Below are 27,713 nucleotides of genomic sequence, written 5' to 3' on the forward strand. Positions count from 1 at the left end.
GTGGTTTTCAGAGTGAAGTCCCAAGACCGGCAGTATCTGCATCACCTGGGAACTCTCTAGAAATGCCAGTCTTCAGTTTCACAAACTCTGAGGTGGCAGGATGAGAGCAGCAAACTATTTTAGCACATCCTCCGCGGGACTGTGAGGCACTCCAGCGTTTGAGAACCACTGCAGTCGTGTGAAGAGAGGGGAAAGAACAATAAACCTCTATTGAGTGCCTACTGTTTTCCATCTGCTTTATCTTCATTATTTTCTTTAGGCTGCACAGTGTCCCTGGGTTTTATATCTCCATTGTATGAACACGAGTCTGACTCTCAGATTAACCTTCTCGTGCATCCAAGCCGGAATTCAGACCCAGAGTCTGAAGCCTCCTTCTGTAACCATTTCACCTTCTTACTGGGTTTCTCACAGCCTGAGATCAAGCATGGATGACTAAATGTGTCCATAGCTTTTGGGTTACTCTGCCAGAATCCCCTCCGTTTGTGCAGGACACTTAGAATTCTCTGTGGCGAACACCATCGAACTCACACTCCTAGGACGTTGGGCTTCTGTGGGTGAGTAGAGTCCTCTGCATGAGTGTCTGAGGAGCCGCCTCCCCAGGGAAGGCACAAGTGCGCCTTCTCCTGTATTCAAGCATGACAGCATTACCTGGCTTGAAACTCACATTAGAGACTTACTGAACATTAATTTATTAAAGAACAGGATCCTTCTCCAGGATTCTCATAAATTAAGGCCCTTTGTAGTAGGCGCCGGTGACTCCTACCCAGAGGAGGCAGCCGGGAAGGATGGAGGCTTCCAAACAAAGCCATGAACAGATCAGATGTCCTTTGAAGTGCTGCAAGCACTAGATAAAGTTCTTAGTAAAATAAACAACAGAGGCCCCTGTGGAGATGCTACCGTCTTGAGGCCTGGCAAGGGAAATCCTTATTTGGGATAGAGAGAGTTCCCTTTATCAGGCCCAAAGGAAACAGAGCCTGTGGTGTCCCTCACTGTATTTCAAAAGGGTTAGGAAACTCGCCTGGGGCTGCCCGCCTCACACCACAGAGGAAGAGCAGGCTCTGGTACAGTATTTGCAATTTTTATTTATTTGGTGGGTTGCAATTAATCAGGGTTGTTTTCTGCAATGCCCTGAAAATGCCACCTTATATTAATGATTCATAAGAGGTGTTCCCCACCCCCACCCTGTAGTCTTTAATGTTGGGTGCAAATTCCTCTTTCCCTCTGGGTGGCCTTGGTCAAGAGGGGAGGGCCAGTTACTGAGGTTCAGGAGGCCAAGCTGGTGGCTGTGTCAGAAAGACCCTGAGAAGGATCGGCACACAGAGCAGAGTCAGGGGGAAGGATTTGGTTGGCTTCATTTTACTTTTTGAAAGGTATATCCTACCTCTGCTTAGTGACCCTTGAAGTGGGGAAAAGCACACAGACTGGGAAAATTGATACAAATTGATCTGGAGTAACACCCACCAGGTGTGAGGAGGGAAAAGCCAGATGCAGACGTAAGTATTGTGCAATGCCATTTGTGTAAAATGAAATGAGGACCCCACAAAACCTGTCTGTATTGGGTTGGTGCAAAAGTCATTGCAGTTTTTGCCGTTGAAAGTCTGTTGCCAGACAAATAGATAATATATATTTGTATTTGATTAAACGTGACCATGGAGAAAGAGATGAAATGATAGACGTCAAGGGTCTACAAATGGTCTGGCCCAGCGCCTGTTTTTAAAGAGGTTTTCGGGGTGGCGGGGACAGCTCTGCCCATTTTGGGGGAGGGGGACACAGCTCTGCCCATTCCTGCTGTGGCATTACGCTGGCGGCAACAGAGATGGCATGACCCGCAGAGCCTAGACTATTATTATCTGGCTCTTAGGAAAATGGTTTCTGGACCCCAATATATAACATGGTCTCACATTTTTGGAGCTCACATGGTGAGCATGGAGTTAGCATGGATTCAGGCGGTGGCGGGAGGGAGGGCAGAGGTGAGGTTAAAAATAAGAAAGCCAGCATGTATGATGCAGCTGAAACTTACGTGCAGTTTTACATTGGGCTGGGTGTGTGTGTGTGTGTGTGTGTGTATGTGTGTTTAACTGGGTTGTGGGTGTCTGTGCATGCACACGCATGCACCATGATACAAGTGTGCGGGCTGTGAGCTCTCCGTGCTTTAGTTCTTGTCCTCTGTATGCTTCTGAATTTTTCAAAGAACATGCATTTCAAAAATCAGATTACCCATCTACTAGACCACTGAAAAGTCAAAAGTAGTAAGATCTCAGATCCCTTCCAGTTCTCTTTAAGAATATCGGATTCTGGCCGGGCATGGTGGCTCATGCTTGTAATCCCAGCACTTTGGGAGGCTGAGGCAGGCGGCTCACCTGAGGTCAGGAGTTCAAGACCAGCCTGGTCAATGTGGTGAAGCCCCATCTCTACTAATAATACAAATTAGTTGGGCGTGGTGGCAGGCGCCTATAATCCCAGCTACTAGGGAGGCTGAGGCATGAGAATCACTTGAACCCAGGGGGCGGAGGTTGCAGTGAGGCAAGATTGCGCCACTGCATTCCAGCCTGGGTGACAGAGTGAAACTTTGTCTCAAAAAAAAAAAAAGAATATGGGATTCTGACCAATTTAAGAATTCTGGGGAAGCATATAATTCCACTACCATGATCCCAATTTCTGAAATCTTTGGAGAGTTTTTTCCTTTATTTCTCTTTAATTGAATGTACAACACATGAATGGCTTCCTGCAATAATTTGAAACATTGCAGATAAAGCTGAGCCCTACCCGTTGGTCCTCCCCCAAGCCACTTCCTTCTCCAAAGAAGACAGCTGTCACCAGCCGGACTTGGTCCCCACCCCCTATCCCCCTGAAGCCCCGTGAATTAGATCATCTATATGTGCACGTCAGCATAGATTTATGTATGTATTTGCTTCTGTTCTTAACAGCGTGTCGTGCAAATGGAATCCATGGCAGATCTTGTAACCCTTCTTCCTTCTTTTTAACTGCTGTGTGTTGTTGCAGTGTGGGGACCACAGTGTAAGCACTTCTCTTTTGATGGACATTGAGGGGGTTTCTGGTCACCCATTTTTTTTTTTTTTTTTTTTTTTTTTTGAGATGGAGTTTCGCTCTTGTTGCCCAGGCTGGAGTGCAATGGCGCAATCTTGGCCCACTGCAACCTCTGCCTCCTGGGTTCAAGCAATTCTTCTGCCTCAGCCTCCCAAGTAGCTGCGATTACAGGTGCGTGCCACCATGCCCAGCTAATTTTTTTTGCATTTTTAGTAGAGACAGGGTTTCATCATGTTGGCCAGGCTGGTCTCAAACTGCTGACCTCAGGTGATCTGCCTGCCTCGGCCACCCAAAGTGCTGGGATTACAGTTGTGAGCCACTGCACCCAGCTAGTCACCTTTATTTTTTTAAAGACATTAACTGTCTTTAGTCATTATCCTACTGAACTCAATAGGTGTCGTTTATCAAGCCTGAAATGTGACATTTAATTCTTCCAACAGCTCCAGGACGCAAATGCTACTATTATCCCCATTTTACAGATGAGGAAACTAAGGTTCAGAGAGGTGATGTAGTTTGCCTAAGGCCGCACAGCTCATAAGGAGCAGAAAAGAAATTCAAATGTAGATCTGCCTGACTCTCCATTTGTGATGATGCACACGTCTGCGAGCAAAAACACGGCTTGCTTGAGCCTCTGAGCTCCCAGGAGTGTGCAGGCTGGTGGGGGAGGCAGCTGGCCTATAGGTCGTAGAGTGAGCAGAGACTGGTGAGGGAGTAAGTGCTGGCATGCTGAGCATGGGGCTGGGACCTGCCAGTGTCCCTGCAGAGCTGCGATCAGAGCGGGAGACTGTGCAACCCCTCCCCGGGGCACTGGTGATGGCATTTGGTAGCAGCTGGGGCTGGGCCACTGTGGAGGCAAAGGCCAGAGTGGACAAGGAAGCCTGGAATTTCCCTGCCATGGTGTTCCCGGTGGGGTCAGTGTCCCAGGGCTCCCATGAAACAGCACACACTTCTCTCTCCAGTTCTACAAGGCCATGCACCCTCCGGGGGTTCCTTCCAAGTCTTACCTCTTGTAGCTTTTGGTGGCTCCAGGGATTCCTTGGTGTCTAGGCCTGTTCAGGCTGCTATAACAAAATACCCTCTAAACTGGGTGGCTTACAAGCAACAGAAATTCGTTTCTCACGGATCTGGAAGACGGGAAGTCCACCATCAAGGTAGATTGGTGAGGGCTCGCTTCCCGCATCACAGAGGGTGCCTTCTCGCTGTGTCTCACATGGGAGGGGCGAGGGAGCTCCCTCAGGCCTGTTTTCTAAGGGCACTGATCCCATTCGTGAGGGCTGCACCCTCATGACCTAATCACCTCCCTGAGGCCCCATGTCCTAACACCCCCACAGTGGGGATTAGGTTTCAACAATGAATTTTTTGAAGATACAAACATTCAGACCCGAGCACTTGACTTGGCTTGTGGCCGCCTCACTCCAGTGTCTGCCTGTGTGGTCGCATGGCCTGTGCCTCCTCTGTCTGTCCTTTGTATCCTTTCTGGGGACACTTGTCACTGAATTCAGGACCCACCAGATAATCCAACGTGATCTGCCCATCTCAAGATCCCAAACTTGGGATGTGGCATTCACAGATGGCAGGGGTTTGTTGTGGACATAACTTCTTTGGGGCCACCTGTCACCTCATGACCCAGGCAGGAGTTTCCCTCTCTTAGGGAACGTGTCTCCGGGCACAGCCCTCCCCCCAGAGCATCTTGACACATGCACGGGCAGGAAAAAATCCCACAGCTCTCGGCCCACCCCCGCCTGCACGGGACTCTCCGAGGGGACTGTGCCTGGGATTTGATTAAGGAACCCTGAGAAACTGGCCTGTCCTCATCACAGCCAGAGCATAACACACCCGAGGTGACTCTCCTTATTGTCCCTTCTGTCACCTCTCATCCCTCCCCTTGTCCTCCTCTCCCCCGTCTCCCTCCTCCTTGGAGAAGACACCCGTGGCTTCTGCCTGCACCGGAGAATGTTTCCCCCTCTTTCCCTCTTTCTATAGCCTGTTCAGAATCTTCACTTTAAACCCGCTGAACTGGGTGTTCCTGCCCCGGTTCAGCCTCCTGTCTGCACAGCCTCGGGTCAGCCTCAGAGCAGGGAACCCAGGAGGACGGGAGGGGCGGTCTGGCTGTGCTGAGTTTTAGAATTCTGAAAGAGGGGCGTCTGTTCTAGTCCATGAGGAAATGCACTTCGCCAGGCCCACCCCACACTGGCCCACCCTTGCAGGCTGTTTTTCCACTGCACTCAGGTTTCCTGGAGGAACAGCCCCCGCTGGGGTGAGGGCCACGTGCAGACCAGAGAGCCTTTCCAGAATGCCAAGGGCAAGTCCAGGATTGTTCCTGTGTGTGCGGCTCAGTCCCTTCAAGGACCAGAGCTCAGGACCAGGGGGTGACCCTGAGCCAGAGTCCTGGTTCCTACAGGGCCGGCTGTGACCTGGAGTGGGTTACCTTTTCCTCTGTGTGTTGTGGTCCTCGAGTCTGTAGCATGGGGGTCCCACCTGTTGACCCCTAGCTGTGCCACATTCAGATCACCTGGAGATCTTAAATATTCTCTTGTTTAGTGCGGTGAAATATGCATGAGGCATCATTTGAACTATGATTAGGTGGCAGTTCAGTGGTTCATTCACATTGCTGTGCTGCCATCACCACCATCCGACTCCAGAACTTTCTCCTCTTCCCAGATGGAAACTCTGTCCCCATTACCCCCTCCCCCAGCCCCTGGCATCCACCATTCTGCTTTCTGTCTCGTAAGAATTTGTCTACTCTAGGGACCCCATATGCATGGAATCACACAAGATTTGGCCTTTGGTGGCTGCCTTATCTCAATGCCTCATGTCCCAGGGTTCATTCAGACTGTAGCGTGCGTCAGGATTTCCTTCCTTTTTAAGGCAGAATAATGCTGCAGTGAATGGGTAGACCACACCTTATGTCTCTCTTTATCTATTGGTGGACCTGGGTTGCCTCTGCCTTTTGGCTGTTGTGAATGACGCTGCTGTGAACATGGGTGTGCAAATGTACTTTTAAATATACCAGCGCTCAAAAAAGTCCTGATGCGTAGGTTCCACCCACACCCAACACCAGTCTGATGGGACTGGCCTGGGGTTAGACTCCGTTCTTGGAATTCTAAGCCCCTCGGGTGGTTTTAATGTGTAGCCAGGGTCAAGAACCCTGCCTGACAGAGTCATCTGGGGCACACATCAGCACGGGGCCCAGTATATAGGAAGCCCTGGGCTGTTGGCTGGCCTGATGGTGGCTGCTGGTGTCGGCTGATGTGCGACTTTGTGTGAGAGGACAGCTCGGGGCCGGAATCCTCCCCGACAGCTCCTCCTTGCCAGGGACCCTGTGCGAGCCCCATGCTGACGTCCCTGCCTGAATTCTCTTGGAAGTTCCTCCCGTAGCCTCCTGGGTCTCCAGGTGGCTCCCTCTGACCTCACTGATGATGCAGGTGCCCAGATGTGCTGTTTCTGACACAGGGCAGGGCCAGGGCTTATGCAATCGGGTAATGGGCTGGGGGCAGGCCTTAGGGCAAAAGTCAGCATTTCTGTCCCCTGATGCAGCAAGAACAGAAGACGTCAGGCCCCCACAATGCCCCAGGGAAAGAAAACCCAACCAATTCCAAACACAGCTCACACCTTCCCAACCACAGTTGCAGAGGGCTCTGCTGCCCTCTGTGAAATGAGGTGCCGGATGGCTCAGCTCGAATCACTGCAGTAAGATGGCAGAGTGACTGGGACCGGGCGTCCTGGGGTCAGTCCTTGCTTGCTCCTTATAGCTGTCTGGGCTTCCAACAGCTGCTATGACAAATTTTCATAAATTGTGTTGCTTAAAGCCACAAAAATTTGTTCTCATACAATTCTGGGGCCAGATGTCCAAAATCAAGGTGTCAGCAGGGCAACGTTGCTTCTGAGACTCTAGGGGAGGGTCTTTTCCTGGCCTCGCCCAGCTTCTGATGGTGTCCAGCAATCCTTGATGCGCCTTGGCATCCAGGCTCTGCCTCCATACATGGAGGTCTCTCTGGAGCGTGTGTTTGTGTGTGTCCACATGGCCTTTTTATAACGACGCCAGCCATTGGATTTAGGGCCAACTCTAATCCAGTGTGACCTCATCTTAACTTGATTATATCTGCGAAGACCCCATTTCCAAAGAAGGTCATAGTCACAGATACTGGGCTTAGGACTTGGGCATATGTTTTGGGCAGACACAGTCCAACCCACAACACCAGTTGTGTGACCTGGGCAAGGTGTGAGCCCCTCCTCTCCTCCGCAGCATGTCCACCGTGAAATGAGGCATGTAGGTGAGAACCTTGCTTCTTAGAGGGCTCAGAAACATCTGTCTCACCTGGAAGCTGCTTGAATGCAGATTCCCAGGCCTTGCCCAGCGCTGCTGAGCTGGAATCTGCATGGTAACCAGACCCCTAGGCAATTCCTGTCCACATGAATGTTTGAGAGTTGCAGGGTAGGTGAAAGGATTTGGTGCAGGGCCTGGCCTAAAGCAGCACCTGACGCATGTTAGCCATCAATGCCAATTTTCATTCTCCCCACTGCCCGTTCTACCTGCAACAAACACCGAGAGCACCTTCCCTGGGTGGCTGCAGTCACCATCTAACATATCGAAGGAACAGGTGACACGTCATCCCTGCCCCTAAGGAGCTCCTAGCTCAGCGAGGAAAACAGCTACATACAATTTTTTTTTTAATGTGCTCAAACACATCCACATGATGATTGGATTTTGCCCACGGCGCAGCTGGCCTGAAGAGCCAGGTAGGATGTGGTACTCAGCTGGGAGCCTGGCACCAAGGCCAGCTCATCTCCTCAACAGCCAGGCACGTGGTTACCTAGGCAACCAGCCGATGCCGCAGAGACGGTGGAGCAGGACGTCCGCCTGAGTTCCCACTGTTTGTTTCCTTGGAAGCAGCATCGACCACCGGAGGCCACCACCGGTGGGCACTTGGGGCTGAGTGCCCAGGCGTTTTCCCCTCTTGCAAACAAATTGCCCATCTCCCCAGGAGCCAGCTTTTCAGGCAGGTGTCCACTTGGCACCCAGCTGCACCAGCCTGCAACTGCCGCTGGGAAGCCGAGGAGGTGAGGCTCAACTCTCCGATTTAAAGGCAGCAGAAGCATTGATCAAGGCCTAGAAAGTGCTCAGATTTGCCTCTCAGAGTAGCATGATGGTCAGGTGCTCAGGATCCAGAGCTAGACCTGGATCCCAATTCTGCCTGGCTCTTAGTAAATGCATGACTTACCTCTCTCAGCCTCGATGTTCTCATCTGTAAAATGGGACTTACATTATACCACTCACCTCATTGAGTGGCTGGGATGATTTAAAATGTATTTATACAAAGTGCTTAGCACAGGACCTGGCCTATGGAGTGCCCTCCAGAAGCGATGGCTTTTCCGCTGTCTTGTCACTTGTCGTTCATCACAACCCAGTATGTATGGTGGTTGTTCTTGGAAAATGTCAGCACTGGATACGTAGTAGCCATTATGACTGTAATGAGTAGTTTTGTTAGAATGTTCTGTGCCCTGCCTCACCCTTCAGCCAGACGGGGAGTGTGCAGGGGCTGGTTTGTCTTATCTCTGTATCATTTCCCCCACTCCCCGCCCCTCCATAGAGACAGTGCCCCACTCAGAGTAGGCGTCCCTCCACCCACCTTGAAAACATGAGTCCTGAAAGGTAAGCATTGATTAATTCATCTGTAAATTAGTTGGACCAGCAGGTAACAGAGTTCAGTAATTGTGTGGGGTAAATCGGGGTCCCCTAAAAGACCCCTTACACGCTGTGACCCCTTACACGCTGTGCTGTCCTGTGGCAAAACTTAAACTGATTCAGTGCAGTTGAGGCACAGGGGCAGGGCAAAAAGCAACAATATATGTGCATAGCAGCACTCTTCGTGATAGCCTACGGTGGAGACAACCCAAGAGTTCATCAGCGGATTAACAGACAAAGAAATTGCAGTATATCCGCCGGGCACGGTGGCTCACCTGAGGTCAGGAGTTCGAGACCAGCCTGGCCAACGTGGCGAAACCCCGTCTTTACTAAAAATGTAAAAATTAGCCAGGAGTGGTGGCAGGTGCCTGTAGTCCCAGCTACTCGGGAGGCTGAGGCAGGAGAATTGCTTGAGCCTGGGAGGCACAGTTTGCAGTGAGTTGAGATTGCGCCACTGCACTCCAGCCTGGGTGACAGAGCGAGACTCCATCTCAAGAAACAAAGAAAGAGAGAAAGAGAGAGACAGAGAGACAGAGAGAGACAGAGAGAAGAAGGAAGAGAAATAAATTGTAGCATCTCCATGCAGTGGACCGTTAGTCATGGAAAGGGGTGAAGCCCTGACAGCTGCCACAGCCGGATGAACCTTGAGGATGTTATACTAAGTGGACAAAAGGCCACATCGTGTATGATTTATATGCAGTGGAAGACACATTTTAACCCACAACAGTTTTGGCAGACATGGTTCCACCCACACCACCAGCTGTGTGACGTGCGCAGGGTGTGAACCCCTCCTCTCCTCTGTAACACGTCCACCTTGTAGAGGAGAGGAAGTGGGGCATATGGGTGAGAACCTTGCTGCTTAGAGGGCTCAGGGACATCTGTCTCACCTGGAAGCTGCTTAATGCAGATTCCCAGGCCTCATCGTGGTCACAAAAGGACACATAGTGTATGATTCCATATATATGCAATGTTCGGAATAGGGGAATCCAGGGACAGAAAGCGGATTGGTGGTTGCCCAGGGGATGGGGGAGAGTATAATAGGAAGTAACAGCTTAAAAAGGTTTCCTTGGAAGTGATGGAAAAGGTTTGGAAATAGTGGTGGTGGTTACACAACACTGTGCTAAATGCCACTCAACTGTTCACTGTAAAAGGGTTAATGGTGGCCGGGTGCAGTGGCTCATGCCTGTGATCCCAGCACTTTAGGAGGCCAAGGTGGCGGATCATCTGAGGTCAGGAGTTCAAGACCAGCCTGGCCAACATGGTGTGAAACCCCATGTCTACTAAAAATACAAAAATTAGCCGGGTGTGGTGGCAGGCGCCTGTAGTCCCAGCTACTCCGGAGGCTGAGGCAGGAGAATCACTTGAACCCAGGAGGCAGAGGTGGCAGTGAGCCGAGATCATGCCACTGCCTGGGTGACAGAGCAAGATGCCATCTCAAAAAGTAAATAAATAAATAAATAAAGTAAATGGTTAATTTTATGGTGTGTGAATTTTTCCTCAATGAAGTAAATCTATATGTATGTGTGTATAGTGATGGCAGTCCCCTGGTCCCTCAAAGAGCCTGGTTTCTCAGGCCAGAGTGATGGGCTGTGACTGGTGAAGCCACTGTGTGATTCCCAGAGGCACTGGGGTTGTCCCTACCAAGCCTGGGGCAAGAAAAGAATCCCAATCGGAGAGAAAAAAAATAGTATTCAATCCAATCCCAGAAGCACCGTTGGACCCTAAAGCTCTGACCTATAACAAAAACAAACAAAACACGCATTTACAGTATTTCTTTAAGAATGAGATTTTGGGGGTGTCACTTTCTAGTGAAGTGGAATATCTTCTTGTCATTTTATACTCCACAATTAGATCACAGATGCCCTCCAGTCATCATGGTCCTGGCGCCCATGTGTTTCACTGGAAATGTGCACAGATAATTGGGACAGTGCTGCCTCCTTCCCTGGGAAATTGTAGCCAAAGCGCCGAGGCTGATTTAGTGACATGGATTGTGTGGGCTAGCAGGCATGGGGAGTAAGGCCAGGGCGCTGTGTTTGACCCAGGGTGTCTCTGTGGGGGGTGCACCAGCAGGGAGCTGAGAGGTTATGAGCTGGTTTTAGGTGATGGTGAAGACTTGGCGGCCAGAAGGGCAGTTTGGGGGTAACACTTATGAGGCCTGCATTATATCTGAAGGTAACCTGACAGTCTCTGATGCTCACAGGATTGAAGGGAAGCTATTCTGGAGGACTCGAGAAGGCCAAAAATGCTACCTCGCAAGTGTCCAGTCCTCCCGGAAGCCATGGCTTGCTGGAGATAGCAAATTATTTCCTACACGCTTAGCATCTGCAGCCATAGCGAGTCTTGAATCAGGGAAGCCAGAGAAGATAACCAGCCAGTCATTCTCCCTGGGTGTGCAAGGCACAATTGGGGACATTGCACATTGGTAGACCTTTTGAGAAAATTCCAAGGTGGGGTCCCAGTGAGATGGGGGCTTGGAGAGGGGTGTCTCCCATGGGAGGAGGTAGGCAGGGGCCCTTTCCTCTGGCCGAATGCAGTGCCACACACATACTAGACCTCAGCAATGATGGGAAGAGGCAAACACGCATGCTCCTGGGCCCCCCCGGGGGGCGTGGTGACAGGGACACCAAGGCTTTAGGATAGCACTGCCCAACAGAGCATTCTGCAACAATGAAAACGTTCTCTATCTGCGCCATTACAGTCACCACTAGACACAGCTGGCTACCGAGTCCAGTTATGAGTATTATCGAGTAATGTTACGATGCGATTGAGGTGCTGGATTTGTGGTTGTATTTCATTTTAATGAAGTTCAGTGTGAGTAGCCACCTGGGGCTTGTAGCTTCTGAACTAGGCAGCTCAGCTCTAGGACCTGCACTGGAAAAAGTTTTCAAAACCGGGCTGGCTCCTCCCTGGCTCATATTTCCCTGTGGGGTCCTCCTCCACTCTGCAGTTCCATGGGTGCGCCCATGCAGCGTCCTCCCTTCACGACAGGTGGTGGGGAGCATGCGTGCTTGTGTGTGTGTGCGCGCGAGCCCGAGAGGCTGCGGCAAGCAGCAGAGCAGCAGAGCAGCAGCCCCTGGCTGGCGCGACGTGCTTCCAGTGCATTCTTAGTCACTCCTCTCCTGGCAAGGGGCACATTCCTGCTGACGACTTGTCTCCCGTGGAGGAGCAACAGGCTCTGCTTTCCCTGGCCTGAGAGCCCTGGCGTATGTGCTTGCCTCTGCCGGGAGAACAGTTGCCACAGTGATGGCAAGTGTTGCCCAGGTAACGTCCCTTCCTTGACAAGCAGAGAGGGTGAGGACAGCGCTGGAGTGGCTGACTCTGCCAGACAGAAAGCAGGAGGCTCTGCCTGCTGTCTCTGCTTGTTGCTGGCTGGTGGGGCTTGGGCTCGGATGTGGGGAGCCCTCCTGAGTTCTGCCTCCCCGGACTACTCCTTTACAGAACTTGGTAGGTGATAACAATCAGAGCTGCTGTTTAGCCAGGAACTGAGCTAAGTGTTTTATATATTATCTCATGGAATAGTCACAGCAAGCCTTTGACAGTAGTTATTCTTATGCTGATTTGCAGACAAGGAAACTGATGCAAGTAATAGACTCTAAGTTTCATGAGCACTGGGGCTTGTCTGCTTTCTTCACCACGGTTATCCTTAGTACTTAACATAGTTCTTGGCACATCATAGTAGATCTTCATGGATGATTGGATGGAATGGTGAATAGATGGATGAGTGAGTGATGGAAGTATGGATGGTAGATGGGTGATGAATGGATGGTGAGGTGGGTGAAGGATGGATGGGTGGGCGGGTGGATAGTTGGGTGGGTGGATCGTTGGGTGGGTAGGTGAATGGTTGCATGGATAAGTAGATGGATGAATGAATGAGTGGATGGATTAGTGGGTGGGTGCATGGGTGGGTGGGTGGGTGGTTGGATGGATGGATGGATGGATAGATGGATGGATGGATGAATGGTGAGTGGATGGATGGGTGGGTAGATAGATGGCTGAATGGATGGATGGGTGGTTGGGCAGATGGATGGATGTGTGGGTGAACGGTAGGTGGGTGGGTGGATGATGGATGGGTGGGTGGATGAAGTAGAGCTTAGATTTGATATGGAGACTGCTCATGAAGCTTATACTCTTTGCCACTGAGCCATACTACCATTGGTTTTATCTGATGACTGCCTCCCTAGGATAGCATTTTTTTTAAAAAGGCTCTATTGAAATAGAATCTACATACCATAAAATTCACCCACTGTGAGTATACAATTCAGTGATTTTAGTAAATTTATTAAAGTTGTACAACTGTCACCACAATTAAGTTTTAGAACATTTCCACCATCTTAAAAGATGCCCTCATGCTTGTTTGCAGTCTCATTCCCGTTCCGTGCCCCAGGCAATGAATGTTCCACTTTCTGTCTCTATAAAATTGCCTTTTCTAGACATTTCACATAAGAGAAATCATACAATATGTCTTTTGTGTCTGGTTTCTTTCCCTTAGCGTAGTGGTTATGAGGTGCATCCATCTTGTAGCATATGGGTAATTCAATTCTTTTTATTGCCAAATACTGTTTGGTTGAATGGCTAAACCCCATTTTGTTTATCCATTCATCAGTTGATGAATTTAAGTTGTTTCTGTTAAGAATGCTGCTATGGACATTCTTGGGCGTGTCTTTGGAGTTTGTTTCTCTTTCTCTTGGGTAGGTTTCTAGGAACAAAAGTGCTGGGTCATATGATAAATTTATGTATAATGTTTTAAGACACTTTCAAGTGATTTTCCACGGTGGCTGTACCAGTTTACCTTCCCACCAGCAACACACAAGATTCCCAGTTTCTCCACACCTTTGCCAACACTTGGCATTGTCTGTCTTTTTCTATTATAGCCATCCTCGTAAGGCGAAGTGGTATCTCTTCATGGTTTTAGCTTGCGTTTTCCTGAGGGCTAATGACGTTGAGTCTTTTTTTGCATGCTTACTCCTAGGCTGGAGTTTGACTTTTAAAGCCAGAGCTTGGCAAACTTTTTTCTGTAAAGGGCCAGATAGCAAATATTTGGAGCTTTGTGGGCCACATTCGATTTCTGTTGCATATTCTGTGTTTATTTTCCGTCATAACTCCTACAGTTTATGAGAGCATTCTTGGTTTCATCGAACAAAAACAGGCAGGGGGCTGGGTTTCACCCACATACTGTAGTTCACCAACCCTGCTCTAAAGTCAGCCCCTTTCAGTGAAAACACCAGGTCACGTGCCCAGCCACAGAACAGTTCCAAGGCCCCTGTGTACTTCCCACTTCAGAGGAATCCAGTGGCCTGTGGGGTCCATGCTAGACAAACCACCAGGCCACCCACCCCACCTGGCAAAGTGCACTCAGCAGGAAGACCATATTGCAAAGCCGAGGGCCAGCCTCCAGGGAGCCTGGAGCGGGGATTCCGGAGGCGTCCCTGTCCCAGCTCCACCATGATTCATCACCTGATGAGCTCATCAGAGTTCCTGGGATGAGGCGTGCTAATTTGTCACCTAGGGAGGGGGGACAGGGCCCTGTTGATCCTGGACAAGTCTCCCTCATCCCTGTGACCACCCTGACCTGGGGCTCAGAGCCTCTTCTAGGAACAGGGGCCTGCCTGCAGCCCACACCCACAACGCTGTAGCCCACCCTCTCCCTGCCACTTCCACCACCTTCTGGTTACCTGGCCTCCACTCTCAGAGCCTCTTGGGCTTGTTTCTGGATCTTGTCCCTATGCCACCAAGCATTCTTGACACCTCCTTCAGGATCTCTTGGCAAGTCTGATATCCTCTCCGCCTAACCCCGCTGGCCCTCACTGATGTGATGGAAAGAGCTTTGCAGTGGCCAGAGCCAGTTTTCACTCCTGGATTGTCCCTTTCTAGCTGCTTGACTCCGGGCAAGTTGCTTGACCTCTCGGGGCCATGATAGGCTTCTGTGCACAGAGAAACCAACAGTCCTCTGGCAAAAGCTGCAGCTGGCTACCCCCTCAGCATCACGTGAGGGCTGCAGGCTGCTCACCATGAACACCTGGGACCCTGAGCGAGCGCATGCTTTTTGCTGGCTCTGGGATCACTCTGGCCTGGGCACAGGGCAGTCAGAAGGCCTGAAGAGTTGGCCTGGTGTGGTGGCTCTCGCCTGTAATCCCACCACTTTGGGAGGCCGAGGTGGGCGGGTCACGAGATCAGGAGTTCAAGACCAGCCTGGCCAACATGGTGAACCCCATCTCTACTAAAAATACAAAAATTAGCTGGTCATGGTGGTGCACACCTGTAATCCCAGTTACTTGGGAGGCTGAGGCAGGAGAATCACTTGAACCCGGGAGGTGGAGATTTCAGTGAGCCGAGATCTCACCACTACACTCCAGCCTGAGTGACAGAGCAAGACTGTCTCAGGACAAAAAAAAAAAAAAAATATATATATATATATATATATATCCCTGAAGAGTTTAGGGAACTGATGGACAAATGGCCGGCTCCCTCACTCTTTAGGACCGTCAGCTCTGAGTGTGATCTGCACTGTCCCCTAGAGCCCCTAGCAGGAGTGAGCCCTCATTGCCCATATCATGTGCTTGACAGTGCCCCGTTTATTGACCATCTTCTCTTACCCGTCTCACTTCCCCACTCACCCCACCAGTATTTCCTGCCATTCCCTCTCAAATCAGTAAGCCATTTGCACTCAGTCCCTTGTCTCAGGGTCTTCCCTATGACAAGCCCCAGCTCATGGGATACTGTGAGGATTGAGTGAGATAAAGCTCATAAGAGCTAGCACTGTGCCTGGCACATGGTATGTCCTCATGAAATGTTAGCCCTTGGTACAAGCCCTGGGACCTTCTGGCTCTGAATACAGCCTCTGCAGACTCTCCCATGGATGCCTGTGAAACAAGGGCTTGGGCCCTCCCGGGAAAGCTGTTGTCCTCCCCGCTCGAAGAAGGGGAGCTGTGGATGAGCTGAGGCTGGGTGCACTGACCCCGAGGGCTCGTCTCTGAAGCTGCGTTGGTGCCAGCATTGCCCACTGGGCCCTGCTATGCCTCAGACTGGTCGCCTCTGCATCTTGAGTGGCGTCTGTGTGTGGAGAACAGGAGGTTGTACTCACAGCCACCCACCTCAGGGCTGGTTGTATTTTGCAAAGTTTAAATGAGACTTCGCTGGAATGATGTTCACCAAATATTAATGGTGGCTATTTCTGGGTTGTGGGATTTTTGAGGCCTTTTAAAACTTATCCTCTTCTTTGTGCTTTTCAGTATGGTTTAGATTTTTTGCAATGAGCATGCATCTTTACCAAAAGAATGAAGTCATTCATCTTTCAAAAGTAAATAATGTGCAGCTGATCAGAAGAGTCCACTTAGAGCCCAGACTCCATGCAAATCTGCAGTCTGCTGTGGGAAGACACGGGTGTGGATCACTGTGGTTTGCTTTGGGGCTTGATATATGGTGGATTTTGTGTGATCATTTCATGGTCTTTTAAAAATTAAACAATTCTCTGGGTACACACTGAAACCACAGACTCTAAGGCTCAAAGGAGCATTCATCCTCTGGAACGGGCAGGGTTCTTGCTTCAGACATGTTGTGTTTTGCACAGATTTCGTTGTGCTGCTCAGGCAGCACGTCCTGCTCACAGCACTAGGACAGGGCGGCTTCAGTTGACAGTAACTAGGAAGGAGGCTGGTTATGGTTCCAGAGACACCTCAGTGGACTGGGTACGTCTTGTCATTAATGAAGTTCAGCCATCATCAATATCAACAGCATGTTTACTCTTCACTGTACGCTCACCCCCGACAGCTTGTCATGTTTCTTCCCGTACTTTTAGGGTCTCCAGTGGCTGGCAAGGGAATGTTTCTGGTCTTTCCCCTCCTGCTGCCTGGGGAATGCTGGGCTGCCTTGGCCTCCTTTGCCCTCCTGGGCCTATGAGAAGAGCTGATCTCTTTCTGATTCTTGATGTGGAATGGGTGAATGGGCAAAGAACAGTAAGACCAGGGTGCTGGAAGGAGGAGAAAAAGGTAGGCAGGTGGGTAGATGGAAGAACTAGAGAGAAGGAGAAAGGAGCAGAGAGAGGAGAAGGGAGAGATGACAGGAAAGACTTGGGGTGATGGGGGGTACTGAAAACCGCCCTTGGTGTGAGTTCATGGGGGCAACACTAGTGGCAATGAGTGTATCAGAGGCCCCAGAAAATCATGGGGTGTGGGAAAATAATGGAGAGGAGGAAGATGGGATGCCGTATTGGCCTAGGTTTTACACTTCATCTCCTTCAGTTTTTCAAGAGACAGATGCAGTCTCAGCGTTCCTTTTTGTTACTCTTGGCTGTTTTGGCTGGACTTTACTTTTGAATGCGACTCCATAGAGTGGACCACATGGGTCTAGGATGGGTAAGGGTTACAGATTGAAAGAGATACAGGTATTTTCGAGCCTGACTTACAGAACAGGACCCTGACGCTCAGAAGGTGAAAGTTTTCTAGGAAGAACCAGATCTTTCCAACTCAGGTCCACCTCCCGTCCCACCACTGTGCCTCACCGACAGAAGTAACTGTTCAACTTGGCATGGAATGTGTCCCCCAAATATTTCCTCGATAGCAGTGCATCCCAAGACCACTTGATAATTCCTAGCTCAGAAACTAAGCGGTCAGGGAGGCTCTGGCAGCTTGTAGGTTTCTGTTTGAGCCTTAGCGGTCAGCAAGGGACCCTCCTCTCCCCCCTCCTCTTTCTGACTTTGGCTCAGAGATTGTGACATGTCACCCCAGCTGGCTGCTGGCACGGTGATACTAAAATTAGGCTCTCCCTAAGGAGCAGAGCACTTAACGAAGGAGTTCATCCAGTTAGAAAGTCTCTCAGGCAGGCCGGGTGCAGTGGGGCAGGCAGCTGCAAAGGCAGGAGCCAGGGCGGGGGTGGAGGGAGCGCTTGGCCCAGACCTCCGCCTTCCGAGGGCCTCCGTTTCCATGATGTCAGAGAGGCGGAACTAACCCTGCCTCAAATCCAGGGAGGCGGCAGCCCCTGCCCCAACCACTCTCTGGCTTCGACACAGAGCCCAAGCGAAGGTGAGAGCACTCTTCTCTTCCTCGCCAGGTGGATGCGGAGGGCAACGCCGGGTTTCCAGGTCTTCCTCGCCAGGTGGATGTGGAGGGCAGCGCCGGGTTTCCAGGGGAGCATTCTGGGTTTAGTCCCTACCCGGCTGGAGTTTAATTCCCAGCCTTAATCCTGTCTGTCATGTTTCCTAGCTGACTACCTGTCTTCAGGCGACCTCTTGGGAATGGCGTAGGCGGAAACAGTGCCTTCAACTCAGAGAAAGCCCCTTTGTGGACTGACCATTCCCACTGTTACTGCACTTGAATCCTTGGGGAATGAGTTTGGCAAAAGATATGATCTAAAAGAGAAATCTCCCCATTTTGTTTTTGAAGTCACTGGAAACTGTGTGGAGACAGTATAGTATGGTGGTGAGGGTACTGGCTTGAGAGTCAGGACACATGTTTCTGTCTCAGCTCTGCCAACTCTAGAGTCTTGGGCAGATTTTCTAACCTCTTGTGTACCTCGGTTTCCTCATCTTTTTGGCAAAAACAAAAACAAAAAACAGGAAAAGAGAAAAAGGTCATCTATCAAGGATTATCATCGGGCTGAAGTGAGCCTGTGTGGGATATGGGTCTCTGGTGTCAGGAGGCCTGGCTGCAAACGCACCCTGTGGCTTTGAATGAGAGCCTTCCTCTCTCGGAGTGTCAGTTTCCTTATAAACGGGGACCGGGCCAAGTTGGCAGTTTCTCAGGGCCTTTTCACCCTAACCCATCTGATCCTTTGATTGTCTTCCATCTTCTGCCCTCCTGACATGAGTAACATGTTGCTGTCTCTTTATCTCTTTCAACCAGAAAAAGATTTACAAATATAAGAAAGTGCTGAGTAACCCAAGCCGCTGGGAAGTTGTGTTGAAAGAGATCCGGACCCTGGTGGACATGGCCCTGACATCCCCCCTGCAGGACGACTCCATCAACCAGGCCCCACTGGAAATCGTCTCGAAACTGCTCTCAGAGGTAAACCCCTCCCTCCAGACCCCTTTACGTTGTTTGCCTTTCCCTCCGCCGATCACCGCCGATCACCGGCTCCCCGCCAAGCAGCACGCGCAGGCAGAGCTCCATGTGGGCTGTGTTGTCACACTGCTGCCGAGGGAGGTGAGCAGTTGCCCACCCAGCCATGTGTGGGAGTTGGTGAGGGAGGCTTGCCCCAGCTGCTTCCAGCTGTGCTGTCTGGGGATTGTAGCACGGAAGAGGAGGTGTTGCCCCGTACAGTGGGGGCCGGTAGTCCCAGCTCCATCTCTCTCTTCCCCCAGCAGTGGCCCACATGAGCTTCACGGGTCCAGGGGGACTTAGCTTTCTGCCCTCGTCACCCCACAAAGCCTGTAGATGTGCTTTGTTTAATTTAAACACCATTTTAAAAATTAGGATATTTCACAATACACTGAGAATTTCCAGGTTCTCTTTAAAAACAATCAGAAAATCCAGCCGCGGTTTGCAGCTGGCGCTACCTGGTGCTACCTGTCGGCTGGGCTTCCTGTGCCATCTGCTTTGCTGGCCTCCCCGCATGTTGAATGTGTACTTTGTGCCAGGCACCATCTGGGAATTCAAGCAAAGACAAGCCCCTACCCCCCTGGAGCTTGTGTCCCGGCAGGGGAGACAGGCAGTGAACAATAAAACTCATCAGCGAGTCTGTCCCGCTGCTGGTTAGGCAGAAGGCGCTTCGGAAATGTGCTGCTTTCTGTTGTCTCTGTTTCAGATGCTATTCTAGGTGCTTTACAAATATTAATACTGCTCTCGTTTATTTGCTCACCTGGCCCTCTGGGAACACTGGAGTTGATGACTCCTGATTTAAACTGTGCACGGCCACCAGAGTGATGCTTCTGTCCCCCTCCCCTGACAGTGGCACCCCCGGTTCCTGAGTCACCCCCATCAAGCTCCCATGCAAGTGCCCGGCTTCCTGGAGCCCTCCCCTCTCTGGCCACTGCCCTGGGACAGGAGCCTGTCACCAGCCCTCTGTGTCTGCGGAGTAGAGAAGGCCCCTCATTCTGGGAGGAGGCGGCGTGGGAGGTAGAAAGTAGGTGGCAGTGACAGTCTCAGGCAGAGAGACAGAGGTCAGAGGTGGTGTCCTCACTTGGGAGACCAGCATCGTTCCAAGAGGAGTGAAAACCCAGGCTGGGAAATGAATCACAGAGTGGCTGGAATTCTGAGGCCGGGTGCCAGATGTCCAGCCCTAACTGCAGACTTCTCATCTGGAGAAGGAGTCCCTGCTCACCTGTAGTAAGCCGGGCAGGTGCCGGGTGCCACCCAAGCTGGAGTGCAGTGGTGTGACAGCTCACTGCACCCTCCGCCTCCTGGGTTCAAGCAGTTCTTCTGCCACAGCCTCCCAAGTAGCTGAGATTACAGGCGTGTGCCACCATACCCAGCTAATTTTTTGTATTTTTAGTAGCGACAAGGTTTCACCATGTTGACCAGGCTGGTCTTGAACTCCTGACCTCAAATGATCCATCTGCCTTGGCCTCCCAAAGTGAGACAGCTTCTCTTTTAAAACTCATTCTCTCTGAAAGGTGGTCCTTTCTGTCTTCACTTTGCAGATGAGGAAACTGAGGCCCAGTGATACTGAGTGACCTACTCAACTCACATGGCAAGTTTGTAATGGAGCTAGAAGCTCCACCTTAGAGTTGCCAAGTGCTTTTGAGACCAACTTGGCCACCACTTCAGCCCCACCAGGCTCGACCACCACCACACCCTATTTAAATCAGGGCAGTGATGAGGGCAGCAGACGTGCCATGTTGCCTGCCTTGGGCAAGATTTTTTTCCCCTCTCAGATGTGCTTCAGGTGACCGCATGCCTGTTGGCCTTCACATCCCTCCTTGGGCTTTTTTTTTTTTTTTTTTTTTTTTTTTTTTTAATTACCAATGGGTTCTCACTGTGTTGCCCAGGTTGGTCTCATACTCCTGGGCTCAAGCGATCCTCTCACCTTGGCCTCCCAAAGTGCTGGGATTATAGGCTTGAGCCACCACACCTAGCTCCAGACACCTGGCTGAGGGTGCTTCAAAGTAAAAATCTCAAAGGCAGCTGACCCCTAAGTGCTAGGATGGAGGAATAAAGATATTTAAAGTAGGAAAATGGAAGAAGTTTCCATGTGCTTTGAAGCTACTGTGTCAGGCAAGGAGTCAGCATTACTCACCCTACGTTACTGAAGAGAGCTGACATTTCATGAGGGACAGAGCTGGGACTCCAGCCCAGGCTGCCTGACCCAGCATCCACTCATGCATACTCTGCAGTGGTTAGTTTGATGACCCTTAGACCTCCCCAGTTTCTCTCAAGGACCCTGCAAGGTAAGTATTAAAATACTATAGAGGAGTAACCGGGGTGCCGAGAGGTTAAGTAGCTTACACGGGGCCATTCAGATAAGTGTTAGGCCAGGACCCTCACCCGGGTCTGCCCAATGGTGAAGCTTATGCCCCTGCACATAAATGTGTCCTAAACCTGGGTTGGTAGAGACTTTTTGGCAAGTATGTGACCGTGTAGATTAAGAGTGCGTGTTGTGGGGTCGGAAGGACCTTGTCCTGCGCTCAGTAGCTGAGTGACCTTGGACAAGTTGCTAGGCCTCTCTGTGCCCAGTTGTTTTCTGTAAATTGGGTCTGAGATGAGTACCCATTTCATAGGACGGAGGATGAGATGCTCTCATCCACATGAAGGGCTTGGCACTGTGCCTAACGTGCAAGGGCCTTTGATACAGGGCCACCTTTTCACTGTCATAAAGGATGGCTGTGGTCTGAACCCCGTAAGCGCCCTCAGCCAGGTGTCTGGAGCTAGTAGCTGGAAAAACAAACACCTGCCTTCGACCTCCGTGCCCTGTTTTGGGGCTGGGTTCTTTCTCTGTTCTGTTTACTGAAGTTGTTTGCAAGGCCTTCTCTGGAGAGGTTCCAGGCATCACCACACCGACTAGAAAGTGGAAGGATCAAGAGGGAGCAGGCAGAGGGGCATCGTGGAGGGAACTGTTAAGGATGCAAAAGAGTTCTGAGAAGGAACTGTCTGTCCACCAGCAAAGCAAAGCTGGCTGTCCCCACCCTCCCAGGCCTCTGTTGAGTTATATGTAGAGTGGCCACTTAGCTTGAGAGTCAGGTGTTCCCTCTAATGCAGCGGCTATTAGTGGACATGCTCTACCGGGGGTGTAAAATGGCCCTGGTGGAGAGAAGGCTCCCTGTAGAATGCATGGGCTGCCCTGTGACTGGGACAAAGGAAGTAGTGTCCATGGTCACCAAAGCCTTCCTGAAAAGGTGTGTGGGTGGGGGCGAGGGATGGATGTGTTGAGCTGCCCTTGGCAGCCCAAAATAAGGAAGTGCCTCTTGAATGGGTGGTGGAGCACTATAGCTCAGTGGCAGGAAATATAGACTTTGGAGTCAGGACAGACGGGTTCATATCCTCACTCCACCCCATATTACCCTGCACCTGCTAGTCACTGCATCCCGTCAGTCTCAGGCAGCTGATCAGTCAATGGGATAGTAGAGAACCTGTCATAATCAAAAGAAATTGGTGGCATGAGCAAAACAAAGCTCTTACACAGTGCCTGAGGCAGAGAGAGCTCATCAGCAGTCATAACGAGAGACCAAGGCCAGGCTTCTCCCCCAGGCTGAAAAATGACTGATAGCTAATAATCTGCCATAAACAGGCTGCTCAAACTCCACTCATATCCACTAGAGAAAAAAGGGTGTTCAAATCCAAAAAACATCCTTTCACATGCCTGGAGTCTAGGTGTCTTGGGTCTGGCCTCACCTAGGTCAGGACGTCTCATAGGGACCTGTAGAGACTCGTGTTGTTCAGACGCTGACCCGGCTTCACGGTCTCCCGCAGCCCTCGGGAAGCCAGTTTATTGGGCAAAAGCCAATTCATAGCTCGCGAGCTTTTCTTTTGCCTTGGCTGCTGTCAACACATTAGACACCCCCATATGCCTTAAGCCTGTCTAGGTGGTGGGAGCCATGGGACTCTGTCTAGAACCAGAACAATCGATCTTGCCAACACTGTTCAAATGAGGGGTCTCTTTACAAGCAGCCAATGTGGCTCTGTTAGGAAATACGAATCGGCACCACTGTGTGTCCACCAAAACAGACAAGCAAAGCGAACACACCATGAAACTAGCAAGAAAGAAGGGCGAGCACTTGGGGTTTTCCCGTGATTCCTTGTTTATGGCACATCCGTCTCTTTCCTTGTTCACGTACTCACAGATGACGGCACAGGTCGAGCATCTCTAGTCCTGAAACCTGAAAAGCTCCAAAGTCCAAAACTTTCTTTTTTAGAGACAGTCTTGCTCTGTCGCCCAGGCTGGAGTGTGGTGGCACAATCTCGACTCACTGCAGCCTCCGCCTTCTGGGTTCAAATGTTTCTTCTGCCTCGGCCTCCCGAGTAGCAGGGATTACAAGTGCCCACCACCATGCCCAGATAATTTTTCTATTTTTTGTAGAGACGGGGTTTTGCCATGTTGGCCAGCTGATCTTGAACCCCTGGCTGGCCTCGAGCAATCCACCCTCCTTGGCCTCCCAAAGTGCTGGGATTACAGTTGTGAACCACCATTCCTGGCCCAAAGTACCAACATGACACTCAAAGGAAATGCTCATTGGAGAGTTTCAGGTTTTGGATTCTCAGACTAGGATGCTCAACTGGTTAAGTATAATGCAGATATTCCAAAATTTTTTTAAAAATGGAAATCCAAAACACATGTTCCCAAGCATTTCAGTAAGGGATGTTCAACCTGTAACGGTTACCAATTATTTAAGAAAAGTCCAGATTGGGAAGGAAACAGGACCCCTAAAATTTCAGCAGATATAATCCATTCAACCTAATTACGTTTTTGCAAGTCAGTTGCTAGAATTTGAATTCAGCTAAAACATCTCAGGCCCACTCACAGAACTTTGTGTTCCTTGGGAACTGAGTTTGAGAAACACTGAAATCATATACGTGTTACTCCTAAAAGGCTGCCTGCCACAGCATTAGGACTCTTAAAAGGTCTGTTTCTTTACATACTTATTATGAACCTGCCCTCTGGCTTCTAAGCAGTTTCACTTTGACAAGGACCAGATCCTCTCCCAACAGCCTAATGAGGTTACTGGAAACCCCGTTTACCAAAGCAGAAACTGAGTCTCCCCCAGACTCGACTCACTCAAGGTCACATAACTCAAGCCCTAAAACAGGGACAAGAACTCAGTTCTCCCTGCCCCGAAACCATACTTTTTCCCCTTTCCCGACCTTGTCTCTGAGGGTGTTCAGATCTGTTTAATTAAGAAAAAATGATGGTGACAGTTGGTCTGTGACGCTGAAGATGTTTTAAAACTGTGGATCTTGAAATCCAAATGCTCGTTTTCTCAATTTTCTTTTGTTTTCTTTTCCTCCTGCTGTCTCCCTTCAATCCTTTAGAACACAAACTTGACCACCCAGGAGCATGAAAACATCATTGTGGTAAGTTCCTCTCGAACACGCACCCTCCACCCACCTCCGCCTCCTGGAGCCTACAACCCTTTTCCTGGTTTGGGGTAATTCTGGCGCCTGCGTAATCCACCAGCATCTGGCCTTGCTCCGTTTTGTCTTTTCTAGCAAGCTGGTCGCATCTCCCTCTGCCTTTGCACATTTCAGAGCCCCAGTTGATGGGAGAGGGAGTGTAATTATCTGTCTTTGAGGTTTGTAGCAAATGTATCATAATTGCCTCCTCCTTCCTGAGTCTGCCTAGGGAGTTGAAGGCAGGAGATGGCAGAGACCGTATAATTTATTCAGAGGCATCACCCCATTAGCTGAAAGGTAAACGTCCTCTTTCTTGCCCCAGGACATGTCTGCCAATTAATCCACAAATAGAACTTGGATTTAATTCCCTGTGATACATAAAGTGAGATGCTATTTTCTGGGACTCTACCATGACGTAAGCATTTTTGAGGTAAAATATCTTCCTGGATGACTTTTAGCTACGAAACCTAACTCTCACTTGAGAGAAGAAAGCAATGAAATCGCACCTGCTAGATGGTCAGCACCGTGCTGTGTATTTGAATTCAGATAACCTAGTCCCCAAGGAGTTCATCATCTATTGTAAGAAGACAAAAGTGATCACCGCAAAACACAGAGACATTGAGTGCAGAGAGTAAGTAGAGTGATAAACTCCCCTGGGAAAGGAGCCAGAGAGCTTCCTGGAGGTAGTGATATCTGAGCTGGGTTTTGAAGGATCAATAGGAGTTTTCCAGGTGGCAAAACAGGATAAAAACATCCCAGAGAGAAGAAACAATGTGCAAGGGCACAAAGATTTAAAGCAACGTGGTGCGTTCTGGAAGCTTCAGCATTTCTGGAGCATAAAGCATAAGGAAATGAGAAGCAGGCGGATGGGAGATGAAATAGAAGCAAGAGGCAGAGCCTTTTGTGCCCAGGAGGGGACCTTGGAACTAAGCGGCCTGGGATGTCTCCTGGGTGCAAGGTACAGAAGAAGAGCAGCATCAGTCACTAGGCCCCTCAGACTTCTTTAGCCGAATCGAGGCCTTAAGGGACCCACTCAGTCGGCCCTGGCAAGCCAGGCTGGTTATGGTATGCACAAAATGAGGTGGACCTCAGGCCTTTGATTGTAGAGAGTCAAGGCAGCAGCTTCTGCCTTTGCTGTCACCTCCAGTGTCTGGCACATAGTCGGCCCCCAGTGGGTGTTTGCTAACAGTATAGAGGTTTTCTCCATGCTCTCACCCTGACTATCCCTTGCCTTCTCTTGCCAGAACAGGAGAACACGTCAACCTGGGCACCCCCAGTCACTCACCACCACCTTTTTCCAGCATAGTATCAATTCATCCATTCATTTAACGTACTTTGCTGAGCATGTGAGTTTAACTATGTGCCAGACACTAACTCTGTCCCACAGATAGAGAGCTGGACGAGACATGAGGCCGGCATTGAGGATTGAATGTATGCTGAGAGAACCTGGCGGGTCAACAGATAATACAAAAATAACATAGCCAAGGGCTGAGGTTTGTTCTGGGTGTTAGTGGGGGTGCAGAGGATAGGTACTTAACCTGTGTCAGGGAGGGTACTGGGAGGATGATGATGGAGGACTTCCAGGAGGAGGTGACCAAGCTGAATCTTAAAGGAGAGATAGGAAAATGTCAGGTAAACGGAGCAAGCTGGGGAAGGCGTTCCAGGCAGGGGGACTTCCATGTGCAAAGGCAAAGTGGTAAGATGGGCTGCTGCAGAACCAGAAGGAGGTACTGCTTCCTCTCCCTGCCAGCAACACCTGTGGGTCCCACTGGGTGCCTGGAAGCCCTGGATGGAGGACAAGGGCTTGCATTCAGGACAATCCTGGGAAAGAAATTTTGATCCGAGAAATCCAGGCTGCATTTATCCAGCTAATATGGCTGAACTGAACCCTTAGTTGGGTCGGGTTGAGCTTCCCGGCTCAGCAGGAATGCCTGAGAACGGGAAAGAATTTGATCTGAGGGTCTGACCCTCACCCCTGCGTTTTACAGCCTCCCCTTCCAGCATTCTTTTATTACTATTGCTGTTGTCATTATTGTGACGACTTCTGGAGCCTCCTTTCATTCCAACAGTTACATCCTCTTATTTGCCCTACTGGCAATTAGTCTTCTCCCATGTGCTTGGTAGTTTTTTTATGCACTCATTTTTCTACCATAGCTTGAGTTGGTTTTATTCATTCCATTGGCCAGGCAATAGTAACTGTTGTTGGTCTTGGACCAGGAGTCCAAACCCCAGCTGTGATCCGGCTCACTATGGAAGGCTCTCACCATGGTGGTGAAGAACGTGGGCTTAAAGCTGAATCTAGGTTCAAGTTTAGAATCAAGTTCAGACCCCGACCCCAGCCATACTAGCTGTGATAGAACTTTTAATTTTATTTAAAATATCATTTTGCAAGTTTTTCTTTTCTTTCTTTCTTTTTTTTTTTTTTTTTTTTTTTTTTTTTTTTTGAGACAGAGTCTCTCTGTCGCCCAGGCTAGAGTGCAGTGATGCGATCTCGGCTCACTGCAACGCCACCTCCTGAGTTCAAGTGATTCTCCTGCCTCAACCTCCTGAGTAGCTGGGATTACAGGGGTGCGCCACCATGCCCGGCTAATTTTTGTATTTTTGGTAGAGACGGAGTTTCACCATGTTGGTCAGGCTGGTCTTGAATTCCTGACCTCAAGTGATCTACCGCCTTGGCCTCCCAAAGTACTGGGATTACAGGCGTGAGCCACTGTGCCTGGCCAATTTTGCAAGTATTTCATGAGTATGAGTCTGTTTTCATCAGGAAAGGAGGATGTCATCCCATCCCAGTGCCCTCTTCAGTAACATCTTGTTTTCAGGTGGTGACAAACCCACACAGACAGATATGGTTGTGGATTTTTTGGGTTTTGGGTTTTTTATTTTTATTTATTTTTTTGCTTTTAATATGAATGATGTGATGCACGGTGTGTCGCCCTGGATTTATTTTTCTCTCTTCACAATATGGCCTGGAGATTGTTTGAAGTCTTTTCGTGGCTGTCTACCCCACAGTTCCTGATCCTTGTTTGTTGTGTTTCAGGCAATCGCTCCTTTGCTGGAAAACAACCACCCACCACCAGATCTCTGTGAATTCTTTTGCAAGGTACGGGATTGCTGAGCTGGGGCTCTGGCTGCAGGGGGCTACCTCCCTCGGTGTGTGCACACTGGGGATCGGGTTTGCACAGAAAGGCCGAAAACCTGGGCCCCACAGTCTTGGGCCATGGTCCCAGACACAGGCGGAGGGCATGCCAGGCACCCATCCTTAGGGTTACACCCACCTCTCTGCGCCAGGTACCCATCCTTAGGGTTACACCCACCTCTCTGCGCCAGGTACCCATCCTTAGGGTTACACCCACCTCTCTGCCAGACAGGTGACAAACAGTCAGAGGGGGAACATCTTGCTTTTTCTTGGAATCACTTCCCGGCTGTCCTGGGAGACAGGTTGCTGCAGATTTCCTGGGCTCCTGACGTCAGAGCTGGGTTATTATTAGCCAAGGTTCCTCTGC

The 27,713-nt window shown here is 50.2% G+C and overlaps 1 protein-coding gene across 4 annotated transcripts in view; it reads left to right on the top strand.

Moving 5' to 3' along the window:
• Positions 1-27,713, top strand: part of CMIP (c-Maf inducing protein) — a 266,897-nt gene that overhangs the window by 188,911 nt on the left and 50,273 nt on the right. Inside the window, exons 1-4 of one of the 4 annotated variants that reach the window (XM_050773200.1) lie at positions 944-1,061; positions 18,571-18,732; positions 24,130-24,171; positions 27,248-27,310. In XM_050773200.1, the coding sequence (XP_050629157.1) occupies positions 18,655-18,732; positions 24,130-24,171; positions 27,248-27,310 (183 nt within the window). In that variant the 5' untranslated portion in view covers positions 944-1,061; positions 18,571-18,654. Of the gene's footprint in view, positions 1-943; positions 1,062-17,690; positions 17,752-17,803; positions 17,825-18,570; positions 18,733-24,129; positions 24,172-27,247; positions 27,311-27,713 lie in introns of those variants that run through there. The other 3 variants (XM_050773198.1, XM_050773199.1, XM_050773197.1) reach the window with 3 other exon arrangements.

The sequence above is a fragment of the Macaca thibetana genome, chromosome 20, assembly GCF_024542745.1.
Source record: "Macaca thibetana thibetana isolate TM-01 chromosome 20, ASM2454274v1, whole genome shotgun sequence".
Taxonomy (NCBI): domain Eukaryota; kingdom Metazoa; phylum Chordata; class Mammalia; order Primates; family Cercopithecidae; genus Macaca; species Macaca thibetana.